Genomic DNA, 21631 nt, shown 5'->3' on the forward strand with positions numbered 1-21631 from the left:
TGCTCGGTCCTGCCAGGCGGTCTGGGGATTGGACTCGATGACCTCAGACGGCCCTTTCAGGTCCCTTGTTCTAAGATTGGAGGGTTTGGGGGTGGGGGGGCAGGGCCCCCGTTACACTTGGGGGCAGGGCCCTTCTGGGGGGTGGGGTCTGGCCTGGCCTGTGCGGGGTGCCAGGCCTGCTGAGTGCTGTGCTTTCTGCTAGATCACGCTAAGCCGCAGTGCGGTGCTGGACGCCCAGCAGGCCAATCAGTACACGCTGTCCCTGGAGGCCACCTGCTCCGGGGAGCCGCCTGCCAGCACCCAGCTCTTCATGCAGGTGCGCAGGGTGGATGGGCCCCCCCAGTGCATGGACAGCTTCACCAGCCAAGGTGAGGCACAGCCCAAATGCCGCGTTTTCCTGCACGCTGCCCCCGCCCACTTCCCTGTCCAGCGCTGCCAGGGTGCTGAGGATCCAGGCTAGGAGACAGATCCCTGCCAGGCCAGAGGGGCACCTTCCCTCCTGCTCTCTCTGCTCTCTGCCAGTGGGCCCCGGGGGGCGGGGGGGCAGGGGCAGCAGTCTGGCCCTCTCCCACACCCCGCTCTGTGCTTTGCTGCAGTGGGGGAGTCAGTGCAAGTCCCAGAGGACGTGGCGCCCCTGACACCCATCTACACTGTAGTGCTGCGGCAGTGGCCGGCCAGTGGGCTGAGGGTGAGCTTGGAGCCAGGGCCTGGGCTGTGGGAGGGGAAGGGCTAACACAGTCTGAGTGGGAGGGGGCCTGATATGGCCCAGTGGCTGGGATGGGGCTGTGGGTGCAATGGGGCCCGGGGTTGGGGAGGGACTGCATGCAGTGGGGCCAGTGGCAGGGGAGGGGCTGTGGGGATGCAGTGGGGCCAGTGGTGGGGGAGGGGGACGCAGTGGGGCCCAGTGGTGGGGGAGGGGGACGCATTGGGGCCCAGTGGTGGGGGAGGGCTGTTCAGGGTAAAGGGATCTGGTTCCCTGGCTCAGCCCCTCTCTTGTGGCAGTTCTCCATTGAAGACAATGACACGCCATTCACCATCAACAGCGCTGGGCAGGTGCTGGCCCCCCGATCGGGCTTCACCCCGACCCAGGCTGACCAGGTGTGTGTGAGACTGCTCAGGCCTGACCCCCCCGGCGAAACCCCATCACCTGGCCAGAGCAGCTGGGGCTGCGGCTCCAGGGTGGGGCTGGGAATAAGGGAGTTGGGGTGGAGGAGGAGGATCGGGGCTGAGGGGGTCAGGGCCAGGGGAAGAGGGGCTCTGAGGGCAGGAGGGGGTCGGGGCCAGGGGATAGGGGCTCTGGGGGTGGGAGGGGGTTGGGGCTGGGGGAGGAGGGGCAGGGGGGGGGTCAGAGCTGTGGGGGAGGGCTCTGAGGGCAGGAGGGGGTCAGGGCCGGGGGATAGGGGCTCTGGGGGTAGGAGGGGGGCCAGGGCTGAAGCAGGGGATTGCTTGAAGGGGGCTCAGGGCAGCTCTCACTTCCCGCAGCTCCCAGAACTTCAGCGTGGTTCCCCCCTCCGCTTCCTCATGGTGGTCTGGCCCCTCCCAGAGCATCCCCCACTCCCGGTCCCCACTCGGACCAGGGGTCCCTCCCAGCACCCTTCATGGTTTGGGGACCCCCCCCTTCTCCAGCTGCCTGGGGAGAGCTGATCATCCACACCGGGCTTCGGCCCTCCACCAGCCCACACCCCTCTTTGCCCTGGCCCGTGGGCAGCAGCACAGCCCATGCAGCCTGGTGAGCAGCCAGGGTCCTGTGAACCTGGCCTGCCCACGGCCTCACCAGCACCTGTGTCTCCAGACCTTCAGGCTGCAGATCCTGGTGATGGACAGCACCGGGAGGAACTGCACTGGGGACGTGAGGGTGCTGGTGCGTTCTCACCACCCCCGCGTCAAATTCACGTAAGGGCACAAGGCTTGGGATATGGGGCAGGTATTTGGGGCACAGGGACTTGGCAGGCACAGGCGCGGGGGGGGGAGGGGCCTCTCTGGTGGCTAGGGGGTTCAGGGGTTGGGGGGGCCATCTGGTGGCTGGGGGGCGTGGGAGACCCCTCTGGCTTCTAGGGGGGGTGGGGGGGCGTGGGAGCCCATCTGGTGGCTAGGGAGCATGGGGGGGGGGACGCGGGGGGCCCTTCGGTGGCAGGGGGCAGCAGGCCTTTTGGAGTTGCTGGCAGGACGCTTCCTGGCTAGCACGTGGCAGCCCCACCATCCCGGGCATCCCAGGGTGCCCGTGGCTGGGCCTGGGGTGCCTGGCAGCGGACGAGGCTGGAGGTGGCTGGGCTGACCCCTGTGTGCTGGGCAGGGAGGCGTGGCGCAGTGTGGCTGTGCTGGAGAAACAAGGCCCCCTGCAGCTCATCACGCAGGTCCAGGCCCAGGGGAACAACGTGCGCTATGAGATCGTTGCCCCGGCTGCCCACAGGCTCTACACCCTCCACCCAAGTGAGCTGGGGAGGCGGCCCGGGCTGGGCTGGGCTGGGCTGGGCTGGGCGCCGCTGCCTCCTAGCATGGTGGGGTTATGTGCAGTGGGTGCCCCTCCAGCTAAGTTCCTCCAAAGCCGGGGGAACCAGACCTGCTGGCTGCTTCTGGGGTGCAGCACAGGGCCACGGGGCAGGTAGCCATTAGGAGCCACCCAGGTAAGCCTGAGCGCCAGCCCCCTCAACCCAGAGCCCCTCCATGCACTCCTCATGTGTGGCCCTATCCTGAAACCCACACCCCCAGCTTATACCCCACTCCCATACCCAACCCCTTCCCAGAGACCCTCCCCAAGCCTGGAGCCCCCTCCCACACCCAACCCCTTCCCAGGGACCCTCCCCCAGCCTGGAGCCCCCTCCCGCACCCAACCCCTTCCCAGGGACCCTCCCTCAGCCTGGAGCCCCCTCCCACACCCAACCCCTTCCCAGGGCCCCTCCTGCACCCAACCCCTTCCCAGAGCCCCTACCCCGGCCTGGAGCCCACTCCCACACCTACCCCTTCCCAGGGCCCTTCCCCCAGCCTGTACCACCTCCCGCACTCAACCCCTTCCCAGGGCCCCTCCCATACCCAACCCCTTCCTAGGGCTCCTCCTCCAGCCTGGAGCCCCCTCCCGTACCCAACCCCTTCCCAGGGCCCCTCCCCCAGCCTGTACCACCTCCCGCACCCAACCCCTTCCCAGAGACCCTCCGCAAGCCTGGAGCCCCCTCCCACACCCAACCCCTTCCCAGGGACCCTCCCCCAGCCTGGAGCCCCCTCCCACACCTAACCCCTTCCCAGGGCCCCTCCTGCACCCAACCCCTTCCCAGAGCCCCTACCCCGGCCTGGAGCCCACTCCCACACCTACCCCTTCCCAGGGCCCTTCCCCCAGCCTGTACCACCTCCCGCACTCAACCCCTTCCCAGGGCCCCTCCCATACCCAACCCCTTCCTAGGGCTCCTCCTCCAGCCTGGAGCCCCCTCCCGTACCCAACCCCTTCCCAGGGCCCCTCCCCCAGCCTGTACCACCTCCCGCACCCAACCCCTTCCCAGAGACCCTCCCCAAGCCTGGAGCCCCCTCCCACACCCAACCCCTTCCCAGGGACCCTCCCCCAGCCTGCAGCCCCCTCCCACACCCAACCCCTTCCCAGGGCCCCTCCTGCACCCAACCCCTTCCCAGAGACCCTCCCCCAGCCTGTACCACCTCCCGCACCCAACCCCTTCCCAGAGACCCTCCCCAAGCCTGGAGCCCCCTCCCATACCCAACCCCTTCCTAGGGCTCCTCCCCCAGCCTGGAGCCCCCTCCTGCACCCGATGCCTTCCCAGGGACCGTCCCCCAGCCTGGAGCCCCCTCCTGCACCCAACCCCTTCCCAGGGACCCTCCCCCAGCTTGGAAACCCCTCCCAAACCCACCCCCTTCCAGGGCCCCTCCCGTACCCAACCCCTTCCCAGGGCCCCTCTCCCAGCCTGTACCACCTCCCGCACCCAACCACTTCCCAGAGACCCTCCCACAGCCTGGAGCCCCCTCCCACACCCCAACCCCTTCCCAGAGCTCCCTCCTGCACCCAACCTCCTTTCCAGGGCCCCTCCCCCAGCCTGGAGCCCCCTCCTGAACCTCCAACCCTCTGCCCAGACCTGAGTCCTTCCCACACTCAGATCCCCTTGGCCCCAGTCCTGAAACATGAGTTTTGTTCTGTGCACCAATATGTAGGTGATGCATCGCACATCCCCTGTGTGTTGCACCCCCCGTGTTGCACATCCCCCCAGCGTGTTGCATGTTCTGCCACGTTGAAGCGTATAATGAAGTTCATTCAGCTCAGGGTGGAAGCATTGGGGGGGCACTGCTCAGCATCCACACCCCAGATAATGCTGCCTGGAACCCCTCAGTGCCGTCTCTGCCCCACCACCCCCAGCATGGCAGGGCCCTGACGCTGGTGGGTTCCTCTGCGGCTCACCCTTCCCGGCAGCCCCTGCCTCTGCCTGGAGGTTCTGGGGGCTGCAGAGGCCCTGCCCGGCACTGGGCAGCTGGTGCCACCCTCCTGTCCTCGGCAGTGACGGGCGAGCTCCGCAACACCGATGAGCTGGACGTGCATCGTTCCCCCGAGGTAGCGCACACCCAGCTGCTGGTGCGGGCCTACGATGTGCTGCACCCCAGCAACAGTGCCACCATGGGCCTCAACATCACCGTGCTGCCTGTCCACACGCTGGCCCCCCGCTGCTCCCCCGCCCTCTTCCTGTACGTCCTCCTGCACCTCCCTCGCAGACTCCTGGGTTCGGCCCTGGCCCTGGGAGGGCAGTGGGGGCTAAAGGCTGGGGGTGGGAGCCTGGACTCCTGGGTTCGGCCCTGGCCCTGGGAGGGCAGTGGGGGCTAAAGGCTGGGGGCGGGAGCCTGGACTCCTGGGTTCGGCCCTGGCCCTGGGGGGGCAGTGGGGGCTAAAGGCTGGGGGTGGGAGCCTGGACTCCTGGGTTCAGCCCTGGCCCTGGGAGGGCAGTGGGGGCTAAAGGCCGGGGGTGGGAGCCTGGACTCCTGGGTTCGGCCCTGGCCCTGGGGGGGCAGTGGGGGCTAATGGTTGGGGTAATGCTTGGCGCCTGGACTCCAGGGCTCTATCCAGGTGAGCCAACCCTGGCCAGGTTCCCCACAGTGAAACCCTGGCTGAGGTGTGGCAGCCCACGGCTCGTGCAGACGGACACAGCGCTGGCTGCAGCACAGCAGGCTGCTTGGGACATGCCTGGCACAAGGGCAGGAGAGAGCCCCACCCTTTGCCTGCATCCTGTTGGCCCCTCACCTTCCCCAGCGGTAACCGCTGCCCTCCTACTGCCAGGGCGCAGGTACCGGAGGACACCCCCATTGGCCGGACCCTTGTGACGCTGACGTGCACTGACCCAGATGCCAGCAACAGCTCCTTCCGCTACCAGGTCGAGGGTGACCAGCACTCGCTCTACAGCTTCCGCATGCAGGGCCCAGCACTGCAGGTGAGCTGGTGGGCAGGGGCCAGGCACGCCCAGGCAGTGCCAGTGCCTTCTGCAGCCAGCAGGGCACGACTGGGCTCTGTGTCCCGCTCTGGGGGGAGTGGGCGCTAGTGGTTTGAGCAGGCAGAGGCTGCACTGGGGTCTGGGCACAGCATGGCACTTGCAGTCTGGAGCTCCCGTCCTTGTGGGGACAGCATTTGCCACCTTCCCCGAGAAAGGAGAGAATCTGTTTCATGATCCCTGTGTCTGACCTAGAGCCCCGGCTGGAGAGGACACAGGGATGGCGGGGTGCATGTGGGGTTCAGAGGGACTGTGGAGGGCTGAAGAGAGGGCGTGGTGCCAGCAGGGTCCTGTGGGTGGTCCTGGCTCTGCGAGACTCAGTGTCCAGCCCCCACCACCTGAGCTGCCTGGGTTTGAATCCCACAGGTCAATGCAACTCTGGACTACGACTCTGCAGCCAGTGCCAGCTTCCAGTACGTGGCCACCATCCTGGTGACAGACAGTGGGCAGCCCCCCCAGACCAGTGAGTGCCCCCCTCTGCTGGCTCCCAGACTGGCTCAGGGCCCCTCGGTCCAGCACACAGGGCGCTGGGGACAGTGCTCAGCTCCATGTAACCTTCCACCCCAGGGGGCTGCCCAGAGGGGAGGCAGCTCCCCGAATGCAGTGGGGTCCTGCCCCGCCCCGCCGCGCCCTGCCCCTGCACCCAGAGAGAGACACTCACTTTCCAGCCCCCAAGAGAGTAGCCCTGGGGGCAGAGGGGGTTTGCCCCCCCCAACCCCAGGGGCAGATCCTCCCCCATTCCCAGACCCCAGCAGGCTAATCCCCAAATGCCCCCAGACAGCTTGGCCCATGACACCCCCCACACACAGCTTGGCCCTGGGCGAGGAGGTCCACCCCCACCCACAGCCCCATATGGCTGACCACCCCCCACCCTCATGGCCTGTGTGCTGCAGCTTGCGTGCCTGTGATGGTGACAGTGACGGCAAGGAACGAGCACCCGCCCACGTGCCCAGCCAACACCATCTTCCATGTGCCAGAGGATGCGGCCTTCGGCGACATTGTGGGCAGGGTGAACGGCATGGACCGGGACTTCCCCTTCGACAGCATCGAGTATGGCATTGTGGGGGGCACTGGCACCAGCCCTCCTGCCTTCTCCATCGGCCCTCGCACCGGTAAGCCCCTGGGCCAGCCTGTACCTGGGCTCTGGGCCTCTGTCCCTGCTCTATTACGCCAGGCCCACGTGCCCTGTCCCTCGTGCCTCTTCCCCCATCCCCGGTATCCCTCCACCCGCTTGTTACTGCGCCCTGAACCCATTATCCCTCCTCCTCCCACCCCTCTGACCCCACCTGGGGCTGGCCTGCAGCCTGTCCCACCCTCTGGAGGAGCCCTGTCTGCGCGAGCGCCCTCCCCGGACATTGCAGCCTAGCCACCCCATGTCACGCAGGTGAAATTTACGTGCTCGGGCCCCTGGACTACGAGAGCAGGAAGAGCTATCAGCTCACCGTGCGCCTGCGGGACGTGGCCAACGACGCAGATCCATGGCACCAGCGCACCGCACTGTGTCTGATCACCCTCCTTGTGCAGGTGACCAGGGCCACACGGCCATGGCCAGCCCCAGGGTGCCCCTCATAGCATGTGGGCTGGGAGGTGGCTTCGGGTTCCTCAGGTGTCCCCTCATCCCGGAGCGCCTGTGTAATATTACGAGGGGTTCTGGGAACAGTTGAGGGAACCATTCCTGGGCAGATGGCCTAAAAACGGGCCCCGTACAACCCAGGCTGGGATTTCCGTCTCACGAAGGCAAACCAAGCCAGCCCCGACAACACCTCTGCCAGCCCCATTGGCCAGCCCCAAGCCACACAAGCAAACCCACAGATTCTCCTGCTGCTCCTATTGCCCAGAGCCAGTACCCACTTACTCAGGTGAGAGGTTATTAAAGCTATTTCACCAAGTCCACGCAGATTCTTCCAGCCCCCAAAGGGTCCAGCCAGAGTCCCAGGTCAGTATATACTTGGATCTTACCCAAACCAGCGCGCTGGGCCTGTCCTTTAGAGTCTGACATCTAAACGTTTATTAATAAAGAAACATCACCCTCTGCCGGAAGCAGGCTTAGTTCACGAGGAGTGGAGACAAAGACGATGGGCTTTGCCAGGGCCATCTCGCTGTTTGCCATGAGGACAGAAAACTCCCTTTCTTCTTCTATAGCCCATGGAGTATCACCTGACCAGGCGGGCTGCTGTGGCACTCTGCCAGTGCCTGCATCCCAGATGACAAGTCCCAAATTCCTGCAATGTGTATGTGATGCCCGGGAGGAGACCACACCTCCCACTGTGACCCCTTTTGCTCTGAAACATTTCTAATACAGCTGTAGAGCCAAGATCTATAACATCATAAACAAACATAGCACAGCCATACGAGTGACATAAACCGATTCAGGGCGTTACCAGCCTTTACTAGACACCTCCCTTGGGCCACCTGGCACAAGGTTTGGTGCAATGCTCACGCAGTGATCACAGAAATGGTTTCATATTTAATTTAAAAATCCAGTAGTGTCCCAGCTTGGTTCAGGAGGGCCCAGCCAGCGCCTCAGTCTGCGTGCTCTCCAAGGGTTTGACGTGCAACCTGGGCAGGTGTCTGCGCCACACCCAGCCACGTGGGTTCAGCCCCTGGCAGGCTTCCCTCTCGTTTTCCTGCCCTTGTGCGGAATAATTTTCACGTGCACCAAGGCACGTGTGGCTGCGCAGCACCCACTCACCCCTCGGCACACGGGTGCGCGCGCACTGATGGCTTGGGGTGGCTGTGGGCTCTCTACTAATTGGCCGGGCAGCACCTGACCCTCTCCAGGCTGGCTGCCCAAGGGCTCAGCTCACAGGGAATGCTTTCCCCTGGCCGCAGGTGGGTGCAGTGGCTCTGTCAGTGCAGGGCATGTTACCTTTCCACAGGGCTCAGGTATGAAGGACGGGGCTCCCAGCAACTGACCCAGCTCTTCCCACAAGCCATGACCGTGGCTCCTGGCCAACGGGAGCTGCCGAGCAGGTGCTCAGGGCAGGGGCAGCGCATGGGGCCTGCTGGCACTTAGGGATGCAGGGCATGTCAGCCATTTCGGGGCAGGAGGGAGCCCACTTTAGCCATGGTCCCAGCTGTGTCACTGCCCAGACTGTTAATGGCCTGGTTGGTGGTGCCAACCAGAGCCACCAGGCTCCAGGACCATGTGCCCAGCCACTGTCCCCAGCATCGACCTCTGTGTGCCCCCGCCCAGGATGCCAACGACCAGCCCCCGCGTTGCACGCCCCCCTTCCAGGAGCTCTTCATCTACTCCACACGGGACCCCAGCTTGCCCCTTGCTCAGCTGCAGTGCTCAGATGCTGACGAGAGCACTGTGCCGCCTCTGACTTACAATCTGGTGGGAGGTGAGTGGGGCTCAGCTCCCTGGCTGGGCACAGGGGCGAGGGGAGGATTCTGGGAGTCTCTGTGCCATGGGCTGGGGGGGGGTGTCTGTGCCCCTGGCATTGCTTGGGTGTCTGTGCCCCTGCCCTGCCCCAGCAGAGGGAGGAGGCTGGCTTGGGCCTTGGTGGAGGTCATGGCTCACTCCCCGCCCTGTGTGGACCCAGCCAGTGGTGTCTGCAGTGGGGCAGGAAGGGGGCACGCGCAGGCTACAGCCAAGGCTTATGGGGGCCTTTCTTTGCCAGGCAACGCCGAGGGGCACTTCCGACTGGCTGGCAGCACTCTGCGGCACTCTGCCTTCTCCTACCCACCGGACAGCGCCCCCCAGCCCCGCACCTTCGAGCTGCTGGTGGAGGTGACGGACAGCCTCAGTGCACCACGCCACAGCACCACGGCCACGCTGGTCATCCACGTGGCACCCTTGGCCACCAGCACACCCAGCACCACCACCGTGGACACAGTGAGCTGGGGATGGGGGCGTGGGTGGGTGCCAGGGCCAGGAGTGGGGCGCCCTTCACTCACCCCTGCCCAGCACTGTCCCAGCCCCTGCAGCCTGGCTCCCCCTCCCGGCCCCCAACAGCCTTTCTTCAGGGTCACCTCTGCCCATCTGTTGCGGACACAGCCCCAGCCTTGGCGAGCATGCCCCTGCCGGGCCAGGGCAGCCTGTGATGGGAGGAGGTGGGCCATCTTCGGACTGGGCCTCCAGGCCACGTCCCAGCCTCGCCTGCACTGTGCCGGCCGTTCCCAGCCTCCCCCCCTGCAATGCTGCCATGTGCCCTGTGCTGTAACAGCAGCCCCACATGCCGTCCCGTGGGCCCCCTGACCACGGAGCACCCTGCCCCCTCATGCTGCAAGGCGCCAGACTTTGCTCTCTGCTTGCAGACGCTGCAGAGGGAGCCGCAGGTGGAGACCCGCACTGCATGGGTCTGGGCCCCGCCGCCGTGGTTTGTGGTGGTACTGACTGTCTCTGCGGCACTGCTTCTGGCGACGCTGGTGTGGCTGGCCTGGCTATGCCTGTGCAGGTGAATGCTGGCACACAGGGCAGCTTGGGCAGGCCGGACACACACCCTGCCATAGCAGGAGCCTTCAGGGCTCTGTTGTGGGTCAGCCACCTCTGCCGGGGCAGCAGCCCAGCCAAGCTGTCTGCTGCAGACCCCTTGGGCAACGTAGGCTTGGCCCCCCGGGTGCTCCCCACACCCTGCTCACCTGTGCTCCTCTTTGCAGACCTGTGGCAGGGGAGCCAGCACAGCCGCTCCTACAGGACAGGTGAGAGCCACTGTGTCACCTGGCCTGGCCCAGCCTGCAGCAGCGCAGAAGACTCAGCCCTCGGGCAAGAAGCTGGGGCCCCAGAGAGCCAGTCCCGGCCAGGGCCCTTCCCCAGGGTGGGTGCCAGGTTCACCTCTGTAGCTGGGCTGTGCAGGGGTTAGAGGTACTGGCCCTGGGTCCTTTGCTGTGGAAGAGGTGCTGTGCTTCTGGAGAGTGGCCAACCAGCTCTGGCAGCATGTGGGCGCTGGGTGCCAGGCTGACCTGCCAGAGTGGGGCTGGGTCAGACCCCCAGCAAGTGGCACGTGCCTTCCAGAGGGCCTCATAGCTCCTGGGGGTGAGCATCCTGCCTCACTAAGCAGCCACCCTGTGCCACTGGTACCCTTTGCCTGGCACGGTACCCTGCTCCCTTCACTTGCCCGAGGCAGCTCCTTGCACTCCACAGCCCGAAGGTCCTGAGCCAGGGGCTGACACATGGCCTGGCCAGGAGCTCGAGTGTCCCTAGCACCCAGCACCCACCTCCTGTCCCTTGGCATGCGGAAGAGGGTGCCTGGGCCCTGGGAGTGGCACACACCTGTACAGGTGATTGGGAGGGGGGCTGGCTCTTTGGAGTCCCACCTCCCATGGGGCCCGTGCGCTGACTGCCCTCCTGCTCTCCTCAGGGCCTGGTCGGACCCACACACGGAGGAGAAGAACACAGCCCCACAACAGCCAAGCAAGGAGACACGCCCTGCCAGCGTCTTCAGCCTGGTACAGTTGCTGGGTCCGAGGCTGGGCAGGCAGCAGCCCTGCCCAGGCTGCCCCAGAGCGCTGTTCCCTGTCCGTGCACCTGCCAGGGCCCCTGGCCGCCTTGCTTCCTGAGCCTGGCATGGTCTGCAGCTGGCATGGCCCACAGGCAGGTCCTGGCTCCTTCCTCTGGCAGCCAGACCAGCCTGTGGGCCTGCCCCACACCTCAGCATCCCCCTGCCGGCTCTGCCCCACACCTCAGCGCCCCCTGCTGGCTCTGCCCCACACCCCGGTGCCCCCTGCCTCCTAGCCCCACTGCTGGCTCTGCCCCACACCTCAGCATCCCCCTGCCAGCTCTGCCCCACACCTCAGCGCCCCCTGCTGGCTCTGCCCCACACCCCGGTGCCCCCTGCCTCCTAGCCCCACTGCTGGCTCTGCCCCACACCTCAGCGCCCCCTGCCGGCTCTGCCCCACACCTCAGCACCCCCTGCCGGCTCTGCCCCACACCCCGGTGCCCCCTGCCTCCTAGCCCCACTGCTGGCTCTGCCCCACACCTCAGCGCCCCCTGCCGGCTCTGCCCCACACCTCAGCACCCCCTGCCGGCTCTGCCCCACACCTCGGTGCCCCCTGCCTCCTAGCCCCACTGCTGGCTCTGCCCCACACCTCAGCATCCCCCTGCCGGCTCTGCCCCACACCTCAGCATCCCCCTGCCGGCTCTGCCCCACACCCCGGTGCCCCCTGCCTCCTAGCCCCACTGCTGGCTCTGCCCCACACCTCAGCGCCCCCTGCCGGCTCTGCCCCACACCTCAGCACCCCCTGCCGGCTCTGCCCCACACCCCGGTGCCCCCTGCCTCCTAGCCCCACTGCTGGCTCTGCCCCACACCTCAGCGCCCCCTGCCGGCTCTGCCCCACACCTCAGCACCCCCTGCCGGCTCTGCCCCCCTGCCGGCTCTGCCCCACACCTCGGTGCCCCCTGCCTCCTAGCCTCACTGCTGGCTCTGCCCCACACCTCAGCGCCCCCTGCCGGCTCTGCCCCACACCTCAGCACCCCCTGCCGGCTCTGCCCCACTGCCGGCTCTGCCCCACACCTCGGTGCCCCCTGCCTCCTAGCCCCACTGCCGGCTCTGCCCCACACCTCAGCGCCCCCTGCCGGCTCTGCCCCACACCTCAGCACCCCCTGCCGGCTCTGCCCCACTGCTGGCTCTGCCCCACACCTCAGCGCCCCCTGCCGGCTCTGCCCCACAGTGCCCTTCCTCTGCCCCAGCGTCCATGTTGCCTTGTCCGGGCAGCTCTAGCTTTCTGGCTGTGTTCAGGACTCTGCTCTTCCCAGGTGCTCTCTGCTCCTCTCTCCACAGCACGAGCAGTTTGATGGTCGCGCCCAGGACCCGAGTGAGTGCTGGCCCCTCCCCTCCTCACGCTCGGCTCAGCCAGGGCCGACCCCCTGCCCACGCCACCTCCTCCCAGACAGGATGAGCTGAGCCCCCTGCCCTGCACCCATTGCCCCCCTAGACTGTGCTAGCGCTTGGCCCCTTCCTGCCCTTCCCCAGTCATTGCTGGACCATGAGCCGAGCAGCTGGTACCTCTCTGGGCAGTCAGAGGCATGGCTGGAACCAGGGCTTCGCGGCAAGGCAGCACCCCATAGCAGAATCCTGCCCCCTGCCGGGCTGCCCACGCCCTGCCCCTTCCGATGGGCACTACCTCCCAGTGCTGGCTGCGAGTGGGTACCGACCCCACCTGCAGCACTGGGGCTGAGTGGGCACGGACACCCCCACCCCACCCCACGGCTCCCCACTCAAGCAGGCTGCTCAGCACAGGTGCCATTGCCCATGTCACCGGAATAAGAGCTGCAGAAGTTCAGGTGCCACCTGGGGAGCCCAGCTGGAGGGGAGGGAGGAGAGCCCCAGCCTGCCCCATGGCACCCCAGAAGTGGCCAGGCCACAGCTGAGCATGGCCTGACAGGGCAGAGCACCAAGCCCACAGGCCCCTCTTGGTCCCCCTGCCCCATTCGCAGTGTGTGATGTGCATCTGCCTTTTGTCTCCAGTTACAGGCCAGGACTATCTCTTCAACAGCCGCACCGGAGCACGCTGCTGGCTGTGAGCGGGCACCAGCCGTCTGGCAGACAAGGTTCAGCAGTCAGCATTCTAGTCCTGCAATCTCCGTGAATTAACCACTGTGACCTGGGGTCACCTGTCTATCGCATAGAACCGGCAAAACCTTCAGGGAGCCTAGAGTCCAGTCCCTGCCCTCACAGGGAGGCTTATTGCCCTTCCTGACAGATTTCTTTTGTTTAAATCTATTTGCCCCAGATCCCTAAATGGCCCCCTCAAGGGCAGGGCTCACAACCCTGAGTTGAGCAGGCCAACACTCAAACCACTGAGCTATCCCTCCCACTAGGGTGTGTTTTCAGAGACTTTCGAGAAATCAGCCTATAACATTGCTGGTCTGCATAGATCACTGCTGTTGATGTATGTAATGTACCACATGAACAATTTTCTCTCTCACCCTAGTCTGTCTTTCTTTGTCAATAAACCTTTAGATGTTAGATTCTGGTGTATTGGCCCAGCGTGGTGATCTGAATAGGATCCAAGCGTACATCGACCAGGGACTGTGGCTGGACCATTTGGGGCTCTGAAGAATCCGTGGGGAGTTGGTGAAATAGGTTTTAAGAACCTCTCACCTGAGTAGGAGGCTGTTGGACTGGGCATTTTGAACTAACTCTGTGGGTTTGCTTGTGTGGCTTCTGGCTGGCCAGGGGGGTTGGCAGAGGTACTTTTGTGGCTGGTTGGATTTGCCTTAGTGAGAAGGAAATCCCAGCCTGGGTGGTAAGTGGCCCAGTTTTAAGCAATTTTACCCTGGATTGATTTCCATAGCTGTGCCCAGAACCCCCATCATGTGACACACAGCCATGAGGGGAGCGGACAGACAGACAGTCGCGGAGGGCCTCCCCAAGTGCAGAGGTGGTCTGGCTCGGCAGTGCAGCCTGGGAACCAGGCTGGGGCGGTTCCTCTCAGTTCCCCCCCTTTGGCCAGTCCCATTTCCCGTTCCTTGTTCAGAGCACAGCCAGGTGTGCGCTGGCTGAGCTGGCCTTGAGCAGCTGGCTGCGCCCGTGGCCCCCTGAGCAGAGCAAGTCTGACCGCAGCAGCCCAGACTTGGCCCCAGAATGGTGGGTATTCAGGGATCCCAGGGCTCAGGACTGTAGAAATGGCACAGAAGGGGCCCTGCATGGTGGACAGAAGGGGTGTGAGTGGGAGCCTCGCTGCAGCTGGATGGTGGGGACTGTGGGTCAGGAGTGAGGGACACTGGCAGGGCTGGGAGGCTCCTGAGGCTGGGGTGGGAGGGGGTGATGGGTTGAGCAGGAGGAGCATGGCTCGGGGGGCCCTGGCGTGCAGTGAGTTCCTGTATTCCCAGCTCCAGTACAGGGAGCGTTGGATTCACCCCCGTGTGGGGGTGCCACCTGGCCTGTTTGCTGCTGCTGAGCCCATGGGCAGCCCTGCGGCCTGGCTCATTGACGCTGAGATTTCCCTGCTGGCCACGCAGCTGATCTCCCGGGCGGTATACACTGGTCTGCGTGGGGCAGGTGGCATGGGCCCGGGGTCATTACTGAGCTGTGCACCCCTGTGGCAGCCGGAGCCCAGCAGCTCCGAGTTCCACCCAAGCTGGATGGTGTGTTGGCTGCAGGAGGCCCATTCTGGGCTGGCCCAGCCCTCTCCTGCTCTGCTGGGGCTGGCTCATGCTACCAGTCGGCCCTGGTCCAGCTGCCGCTGTGTCCAACTGCCCCTTCAGGCTAGGGTAAAGCTGAGCACATGGGCACCATGGGCCTGGAGCAAGGCCAGGCCCATGGGCATCCCATGAACTGCTGGCTGTGGGCCCTGCGCCTGGTCGGAGACCAGAGCCCCTTGCACTGCAGCTGCAGCCCTTCAGTTCAGGAGCACCAGTCAGGCTGGTAACAGACTTTTAATTGCCCCCCCTGCCACCCCTGGGTCAGTCTGAGCTGAGGAAAAGGACTTGACATCCAGGGACCAGGGCAGAAGGTGGGCTGGTGCCTGGCTCCCCTCCCCAGGCAGCTGTGCAGCTGCTCCAGCGCATCTGGCACTGAGCCCTTCCCCTTTGCTTTCTGCTGTCCCAGGTAAGAAGGATGGTGTGGCAGATGCTGCTGCTGGTGGAAGGTCTCTGGGGGCTGCTGCCCATATCCCACGTTACCCGCCCTGCACAAACAGCACTGATGGGATGAGTGTGGACTGCAGCCTGCGCGGCCTCAGCATCCTGCCAGATGTATGCTCTGGCAAAGTGACCTTCCTGATCCTGGACAGCAACCTCCTGTCCCTGCTGGCCAATGACTCCTTCTCTGGCGTCCCGAACCTGCAGAACCTCTCGGTCAGCTGGAACTGCTTGCCAGGGCACCTGCAGAAAGTGCATGAGGACTGTCAGTGGGTGATCCAGCCAGGGGCACTGGCCACTCTGCGTAACCTAGCCAGCCTGAGCCTGTCCAGAAATAGCCTGAGAGAGGTGCCCCTGCTCTCCCAGACCCTCTGCTTCCTGGACCTGAGTTACAACACTACCCTCCAGCTGTGCTCGCAGAGCCTGGCAGGTCTCAGCAATGTGACTGAGCGCCTCTTGGGCAACAACCGCTACTACTGCAACCTGTGCGGCTCCTCCGTCGCCCTCGCAGGAGGTGCCGTTCAAAACCTGACCTCCCTGAAGCGCCTCGCGCTGAAGTTTAACAACATGAGTGTGGTCCCCCCAGGGCTCCCACCCATGCTGCATGAGCTTGGCCTCTCCGAGAACAAGATCGCCCACCCGAGCAACCTGCAGACTCTCACCAGCCTGACCTCCCTCAACCTGGAGTGGACCGGCCAGCGCCGTGAAAATGCCGCTCAGCCCTGCTTCCCCTGCTAGGGCAACAAGTCCCTGACCTTTGACATGGACACTTTCCAGAACCTTGGGCAGCTCCACAGCTTGAACTCACAAGGCAACTCCTTGCAGGACCTCAACAGCAGCTTTTTCAGCAGCCGCCGCAACTTGGAGACCCTGGATCTCTCTGACAATTTTCTGACCTGTGCCATTAGGCAAGGCACCTTCTTTTCCATGCTGTCGTTGGTGCAGACTCTGAACCTGAGCTACAAGTACCTGTCACTGGTGACCTTCGAGAGTCTGACTCTGTCTGAGTCCTTTGGCCAGATGAGCTCTTTGAAAAATCTCATCATCAATGGCTCCTTCTTCCAGAACTTGGCTGAGGATGGGATCAAACTTCTCTTCAACCTAAGCAACTTGGAGACCCTCCACTTCTGAACAAACTTCATCAGAGAGATGAATCTGTCTCTCTTTTCCAAGTGCAGAAAGCTAAAGCACCTCAGCCTGTCCCAGAACAACATTGACTTCTCCCACTCGTGCGAGAGGAGTGGGACCGGGGCTGGACCGGGGCCTTGGGGCTGCTCACAGGAGGGCACTTTGATGGAGAATCCCCAGCACTGGGCAGAGCTGGAAGGAAGAGCTGAGGACAGGATGAAGCATCACCAACGCTCCCATGCCAGCTTCCTGGCTGGCATTCACTGCAACAAGAGCCTGGATGTGTGGCTGCAGTTTCTTGTGGGGATGGAAGGAGTCCTTGTCCGAATGGCATCAGACAATGAGCCTGAGGGTTAGGGTGGTGGGGTGCATACTCGTGTCTGAGAGGCATGAGTAGCTGAGATGGCATGGGGTGAGTGGGGGGTAGATGGCTGATTGTGACGTGGAGATAGAGGCAGCAAAGGACTGTGGGATGCTCCCATTACCTCCCCCCTCCAGTACTGGGCATCGAGAGGAGGGCTGGCCATTCACTCTAGGTTCCTGGGTGAGGGTCCAACCGCTCTGGCACTTTGGTTCTCTCTAGCTAAAACTAGTGTAAGACTGTCAGGGTGGTGCCAGATCAGGCCAGTGGTCCCCTGCAGCAACTGAGTGCTGATAGATACAAGCTTGGGACCCAACTGTCTCAGCCAGGTGTCCCTAATGTTCAACTATAAATTCAGTTTTTAAGAGTGTGCCCCAGCCGCATCCCATGCTGTATGTCCGTATTTGAGTGTTCACACTGTACCTATGTAAATCACCAAACAGGAGCAGAACAGCAGCTACTGTAAAATGTGATCTCCATCAGCGCCAGATGGACAACACTGGTGTATTCTCCCCTCACCACCATGAAGATGTGTTTACATGAATTCCTCCCATCAGCCAAGTCTGCAGATCGATGCAGAAGTGAGAAAGGGAACAAGAACCCTTGCAAAGAGCAAGTATATCTTTTATGTTGCTTGGGTTCTGGGGGCAAGGATTACTGGGCAAGAACAAGCAAAACTTCTCCAGTGCCATATCAGCTCTGGTGAAGTCACTCCTCAGGCTCCAGCAAGGAGCCTGTTGCAGCCAGGGAAGAGGGTCTCTCTCTCTCAGCTACAGCAGCCTTGAACCCTGGACAAGGCATATTAGGCAGCTGTGTGGCTGCGCAGCTTAGAGGGAACCATAGGAGGAAGTGATTCCCACCAGTTTCTGAGGGATGGAGCCCAGAGAGGCAGAGTACATGGGAGGCAGGGAAAGGGAGCAGTATCAGAGGATGGCTCCAAACGGGTGGGGTCAGAGGGCAGGTCAATGGGGAGTCAGAGAGAAGGGTTCAGGAACCAAATTGCTAGGGTGGAAGGGAGGAAAGAGTCAGAGGGTGGGCGCTAAGAAGAGGTCAGAGTGTAGTTCCCACTGGGGGGTCAGAGGGCAGGTTCCATGGGGGGCTACAGGGAAGGGGTCAGAAGCTTGGTGTCAGAGGGGGACATCACAGGGCAGTTCCCACGATGGGGGTCAAAGGGCAGGCCTCATGGGGGACCAGGAGGTGGGTCAGAGAGAACGGGTTTGATGACACGTCCCTTGGGGACACAGGTAAGGGGGCAAAGGTCAAGGGTCACAGGGCAGCTGCAGCGAGGCGCGTCCCAGAGGAAGTGCCATCGAGGCGTCTGAGGAAGCGGTTCAGAGACAGGACGCCGCGTCGCACCGTGATTGGCTGGCTCCCGTTTATGTTGTCCAATGGACGGCCAATACGTAAGCCTGGCGTGTGTCGGGAAGCAGCGGGCGGTGCAGCCTGAAGAACTGCCCTGCAGACGTGTTTGAAGGACAGCTCCGTTAGCCTGTCCGCGTTCCGGCTCCGCGCTGGCGGGCGGGCCCGTGCTGCGATTGGTGCCGCGCTCGTGCAGCGGGGCGGGGTGGCTGGCCGGCGCGGTTGCTATGACGGCAAGCGGCGGAGTCCCCGCCTTCCCGGGCGCCGCCATCTTGTTGTTGATTCGAACGGTGAGGAGCGGGCCGGAGCGGCGAGCGGGGGTCCCAGCGCCGCGTCCCCCGGCGGGCCGGGCCGGTGAGCGGGAGCGGGTGGGGGTGCCTGCCTGCCTGCCTGCGCCCGGCCCCAGCGGGCTGGCGGGCTTGGCGTGTCAGTGTCCGTCCGCGGCCCGGCTGGGAGCGAGCGGCGGGGTCTGCCGCGGGGCGGGGCGGGGCCAGGCCAGCAGCACCGCCGGAGCGTGAGGCACCGTGTGCTCGGCGCCCGCCGCGTGTGCCGCGGTGCGGCGCTGGTCCCTTTCCCCGAGCCCGCCCTGCCGCAGGCCCGCCTGGGCCGCGCCTCTTCCGCAGGTCCGCCTGGGCCGCGCCTCTTCCGCCGGTGCGGTGCGGTGCGGTGCGGGAGGCGTGAGCTGGGGTGCGCCGCGCCGCGCCGCCCGCCCGCCCGCCGCGCTGCCCGAAGTCGGGGCGCGGCTTGGCGCAAGGCCCGCAGGCCCCCGTGCTTAGCGGCGCTGGGCGAGCCGGGGTGCGCGCCTGCCGAGTGAGTAGAGATGCGGGCCCGGTGACGGGCGCTCGGCCGGCGAGGTGCTACGACGGGGGAGAGCTCAGGCTCGGATTCCTCTTGTGAAAATCTCTCCTCCCCTCAGTCGTGCGGGTCGGTCTCTTTGGGGCCCGCTTGGCAGCTTCGCCCTGACGATGACTTTGTTGTTAGGCGTCTCCAGGGGACTGTGGTGCTCTCCCCTCGACACGGCCGTGGTGTCAGATATGTCTTGGGTTGTGATAGCTCAGCGCAGAGCTGACTCTCTTGTTTCCGTTTCAGAGCTTTGAGCAGTTAGAGATGACCTGCTCTGGGAAAATTAAACACAGACTGTCCCCGGAGGCAACCTAAGGCTGAAATTGAGCTGCATAAAATTCAAAGTCTTTCTTTTTATTTTTTCCCCAAAACATTAGGCGCTGAATCCCCACATCTCTTCAAATGATGGGTTGTTCTCTTCTCTGCGCCCTTCAGTGTATTTGTTTACTTAGGTGACCTGTAAGTACAGGGTCTGGTGTACAGTCCAGGTGGAGCATTGGACAGCCTTTCTGTCTGCCCCAGCCCATGTATACTGCTCAGGGCAGCTGGCTGTGGGGACAGTGTGCTTTGAGTGCAGCTGCGGCCTGTGGGGGAGAGGAAGAGGCTTCGCATACTGCCCCCACCTCCAGCATAATCTCTGATACCACTGGCTGCAGACCACCCAATGGGAGCAGCACAACTGTGCTGGGCAGGGAACAGTGTGCAAAACCCCCGAGCCCCTCTGCTTGCAGTTTTCAGAAAAGAATGTGGCTTCCCGATGCTCCAGCTTGACTGCCGCCAAACTCCTCAGGATTCTGCCTGTCTGAGCTCTGCCTTGCAGGTAAAATTCAGGAAACCCCAGGTCCCCAGAGACATCTTGCTGTGTCCAAGCCTTCTGTCATTGGGCAGTCAGAAATTAAGCTGTCTGCCTCCAAAGAGACAGAGCATATACCCATCTCGCTCCTTTAGATGAGGACTTATGCTTACCTTATTGTAGCAGCATGAAGATTTATAGTAACTCAGATAATACCTCATTTAAGTGATGCAAAGCAGGAAAATAGACTGGTGTAGTTACAAACTGAGCAAGCTTTCTCGTGACTGTTATATCTTTGCTTAAAATGGTTCCTTGCTTGCAGCAAATTCAGGAGTGCCTCCACTTCAGCCTGAGAGGATCCAGTCTTCGTAGGCTCTCGGGGTGTTATTCTGTATGTCTCCTAAGTGGTGGATAGCTGGAAAACAAGGGATGTAACAAGGCATTCTAAAGTCCATTCATTATCTTTGTCTCAGGAGCCAGGAAGACTTCCTCTCGAGTTCAGATTGGACTACTATGTGCTTACTAACTTGACTCCTCTGTTGCTTGTTAGCTTGAGTGCCTTGTTTGTTTTTATCTGCAAATGTACTTTATTTGTCCCCTGCTTGTAATCAGGTTGGTCAGACAGGTAACTCCATATTGCTTTGCCTAGGCCGGGCTGGGTTTCCCTGTTGCCTCCTAAACATGTTTTTAAAAAAATGTTTTTAGCACACCTGCATAACTCTTTATTCACAGCTTGTGCATAGAATCAGGACCTGTGGGTCACTAGTTTACACATGATACTTCGTTATATTTTAGACACACTTTGTGACAACAGGGTGTTGCGGGTACTGAGCATGTCAAGCCTCTGAGTTAAAGTATGATGAGACCTTTGACAGTAGAGATTAAAGGGAATCTTGGGGTCACAGACAGCAACTTGTGTTTCGTTTCTCAGCCTTTTAGTGAGTGCAGTTCCTTTAGCTTGAGTGTTAGGGGCTCCTGCTTCATGTACAGTTGCTATCACCTGTAGCCTAGGTCTGGTCTACATTACAGACCGAGTCAGTATAACCACGTTGTCCAGGGTGTGAAGAAGCCCTCCACCCTCCTTGATGCCATTAAATTTGATGCAGCTACACACGTAGTTAGGATAATGTTGGTTAGGGCCTCTCCCACTGGCATACCTAATGTCTCTCGGGGCTGTGGAATAACTATGCCAAAAGGAGAATTCTGGCAGTATAGAGCATCTTCATTTAAGAACTAGTGCAGCATTTTAATTGTAGCTATGCCCTCAGAGTGCACAGGGAGAACAAAGTTTTAGAGGAGTACCTCTGCTTAAATTGACCTGTTTCTGTGGGCTTGTGTTCACACACACATTGTACAGCTGTAACTATCAGTAAAGTTTAAATAGCGCAATCCTCTGTCTCCCCAGATGTGGACACAAATGTAGTGGAGTAAGGGTGCTTCTGCTAGTAAATCTATTCTTGTAATTTAAAAAGAGGCTAGACTAGTGTAAGACACCCTGATGCCAACATAACTGCATCCTCAATCAGTCTCATATTCAGATCCTACCCCTAAGCTCTAACCAATATGTGACACAATACAAACCCTGCGTGTGGACCAGTGACAGTGGTGTAAGTAGTCTGCAATGTCCCAGGCTGTTACTACATTTTGCTGAGAATAGAGTGAGTGATTGTCAGAGCAGATTGCTGATGTGGGTTCAACTGGCCATATGTAAACACGGGGGAAGGTTTGATTTACACCTTACCACTCCAATGGACTATTAAGCAGATAGCGCAAATGAAGGAGATTTTCCTTTCGTTCAAAGTATCCATTCCCGCCCCCCCCCCCCCCCCCCCAAAATGGTTTTTCAGGCCAGCTTGCTTCTGTCCTCTGCATCCTCCAGACTGTGTTGGCTTGACTTTGCTCTCCAGTAGCTATTCCGCTTAAAGAACATGCATAGCTTTCTGAACCTATCTGTTCTGCTTTACACGTGTTGATGGCTTGTGACACCCTCAGCACTGTCACCTGATGGGCTGAGACCACAATGAGCCGCCTTTCACTGACAGCCTGAGCGCCTTGTAGTGCTCTCTTGCTGAGCTCAACTCTCCAGCCTGCTTCAACATAAGGAAAGCCGCACTCCTCTGCTTAAAATACAGAGAGCACAAAATACAGCA

General features: G+C 62.1%; 2 protein-coding genes across 4 annotated transcripts in view; both read left to right on the top strand.

Annotated features, from left to right (window-relative positions):
• Window positions 1–300: 300 nt before the first annotated feature.
• On the top strand, window positions 301–13367 carry CDHR4 (cadherin related family member 4). Its single transcript, XM_075006029.1, has 17 exons — window positions 301–368; window positions 597–688; window positions 1003–1098; window positions 1793–1893; window positions 2294–2430; window positions 4491–4674; window positions 5261–5411; window positions 5835–5931; window positions 6362–6580; window positions 6853–6992; window positions 8665–8815; window positions 9095–9309; window positions 9732–9871; window positions 10074–10115; window positions 10775–10862; window positions 12194–12227; window positions 12881–13367. The coding sequence occupies exons 1-17, from the start codon at window positions 311–313 to the stop codon at window positions 12934–12936; spliced, it is 2001 nt and encodes a 666-aa protein (XP_074862130.1). The 5' UTR covers window positions 301–310; the 3' UTR covers window positions 12937–13367.
• Window positions 13368–17830: 4463 nt separating this feature from the next.
• IP6K1 (inositol hexakisphosphate kinase 1) overlaps window positions 17831–21631 on the top strand; it is a 42983-nt gene continuing 39182 nt past the window's right edge. For 2 of the 3 annotated variants that reach the window (XM_075005436.1, XM_075005439.1), the window contains exon 1: window positions 17831–18135. The gene's annotated coding sequence lies outside the window, so the exon portion shown is untranslated. The other variant, XM_075005437.1, reaches the window with a different exon arrangement.

The sequence above is a fragment of the Carettochelys insculpta genome, chromosome 11 (assembly GCF_033958435.1).
Source record: "Carettochelys insculpta isolate YL-2023 chromosome 11, ASM3395843v1, whole genome shotgun sequence".
NCBI classification, from domain to species: Eukaryota; Metazoa; Chordata; order Testudines; family Carettochelyidae; genus Carettochelys; species Carettochelys insculpta.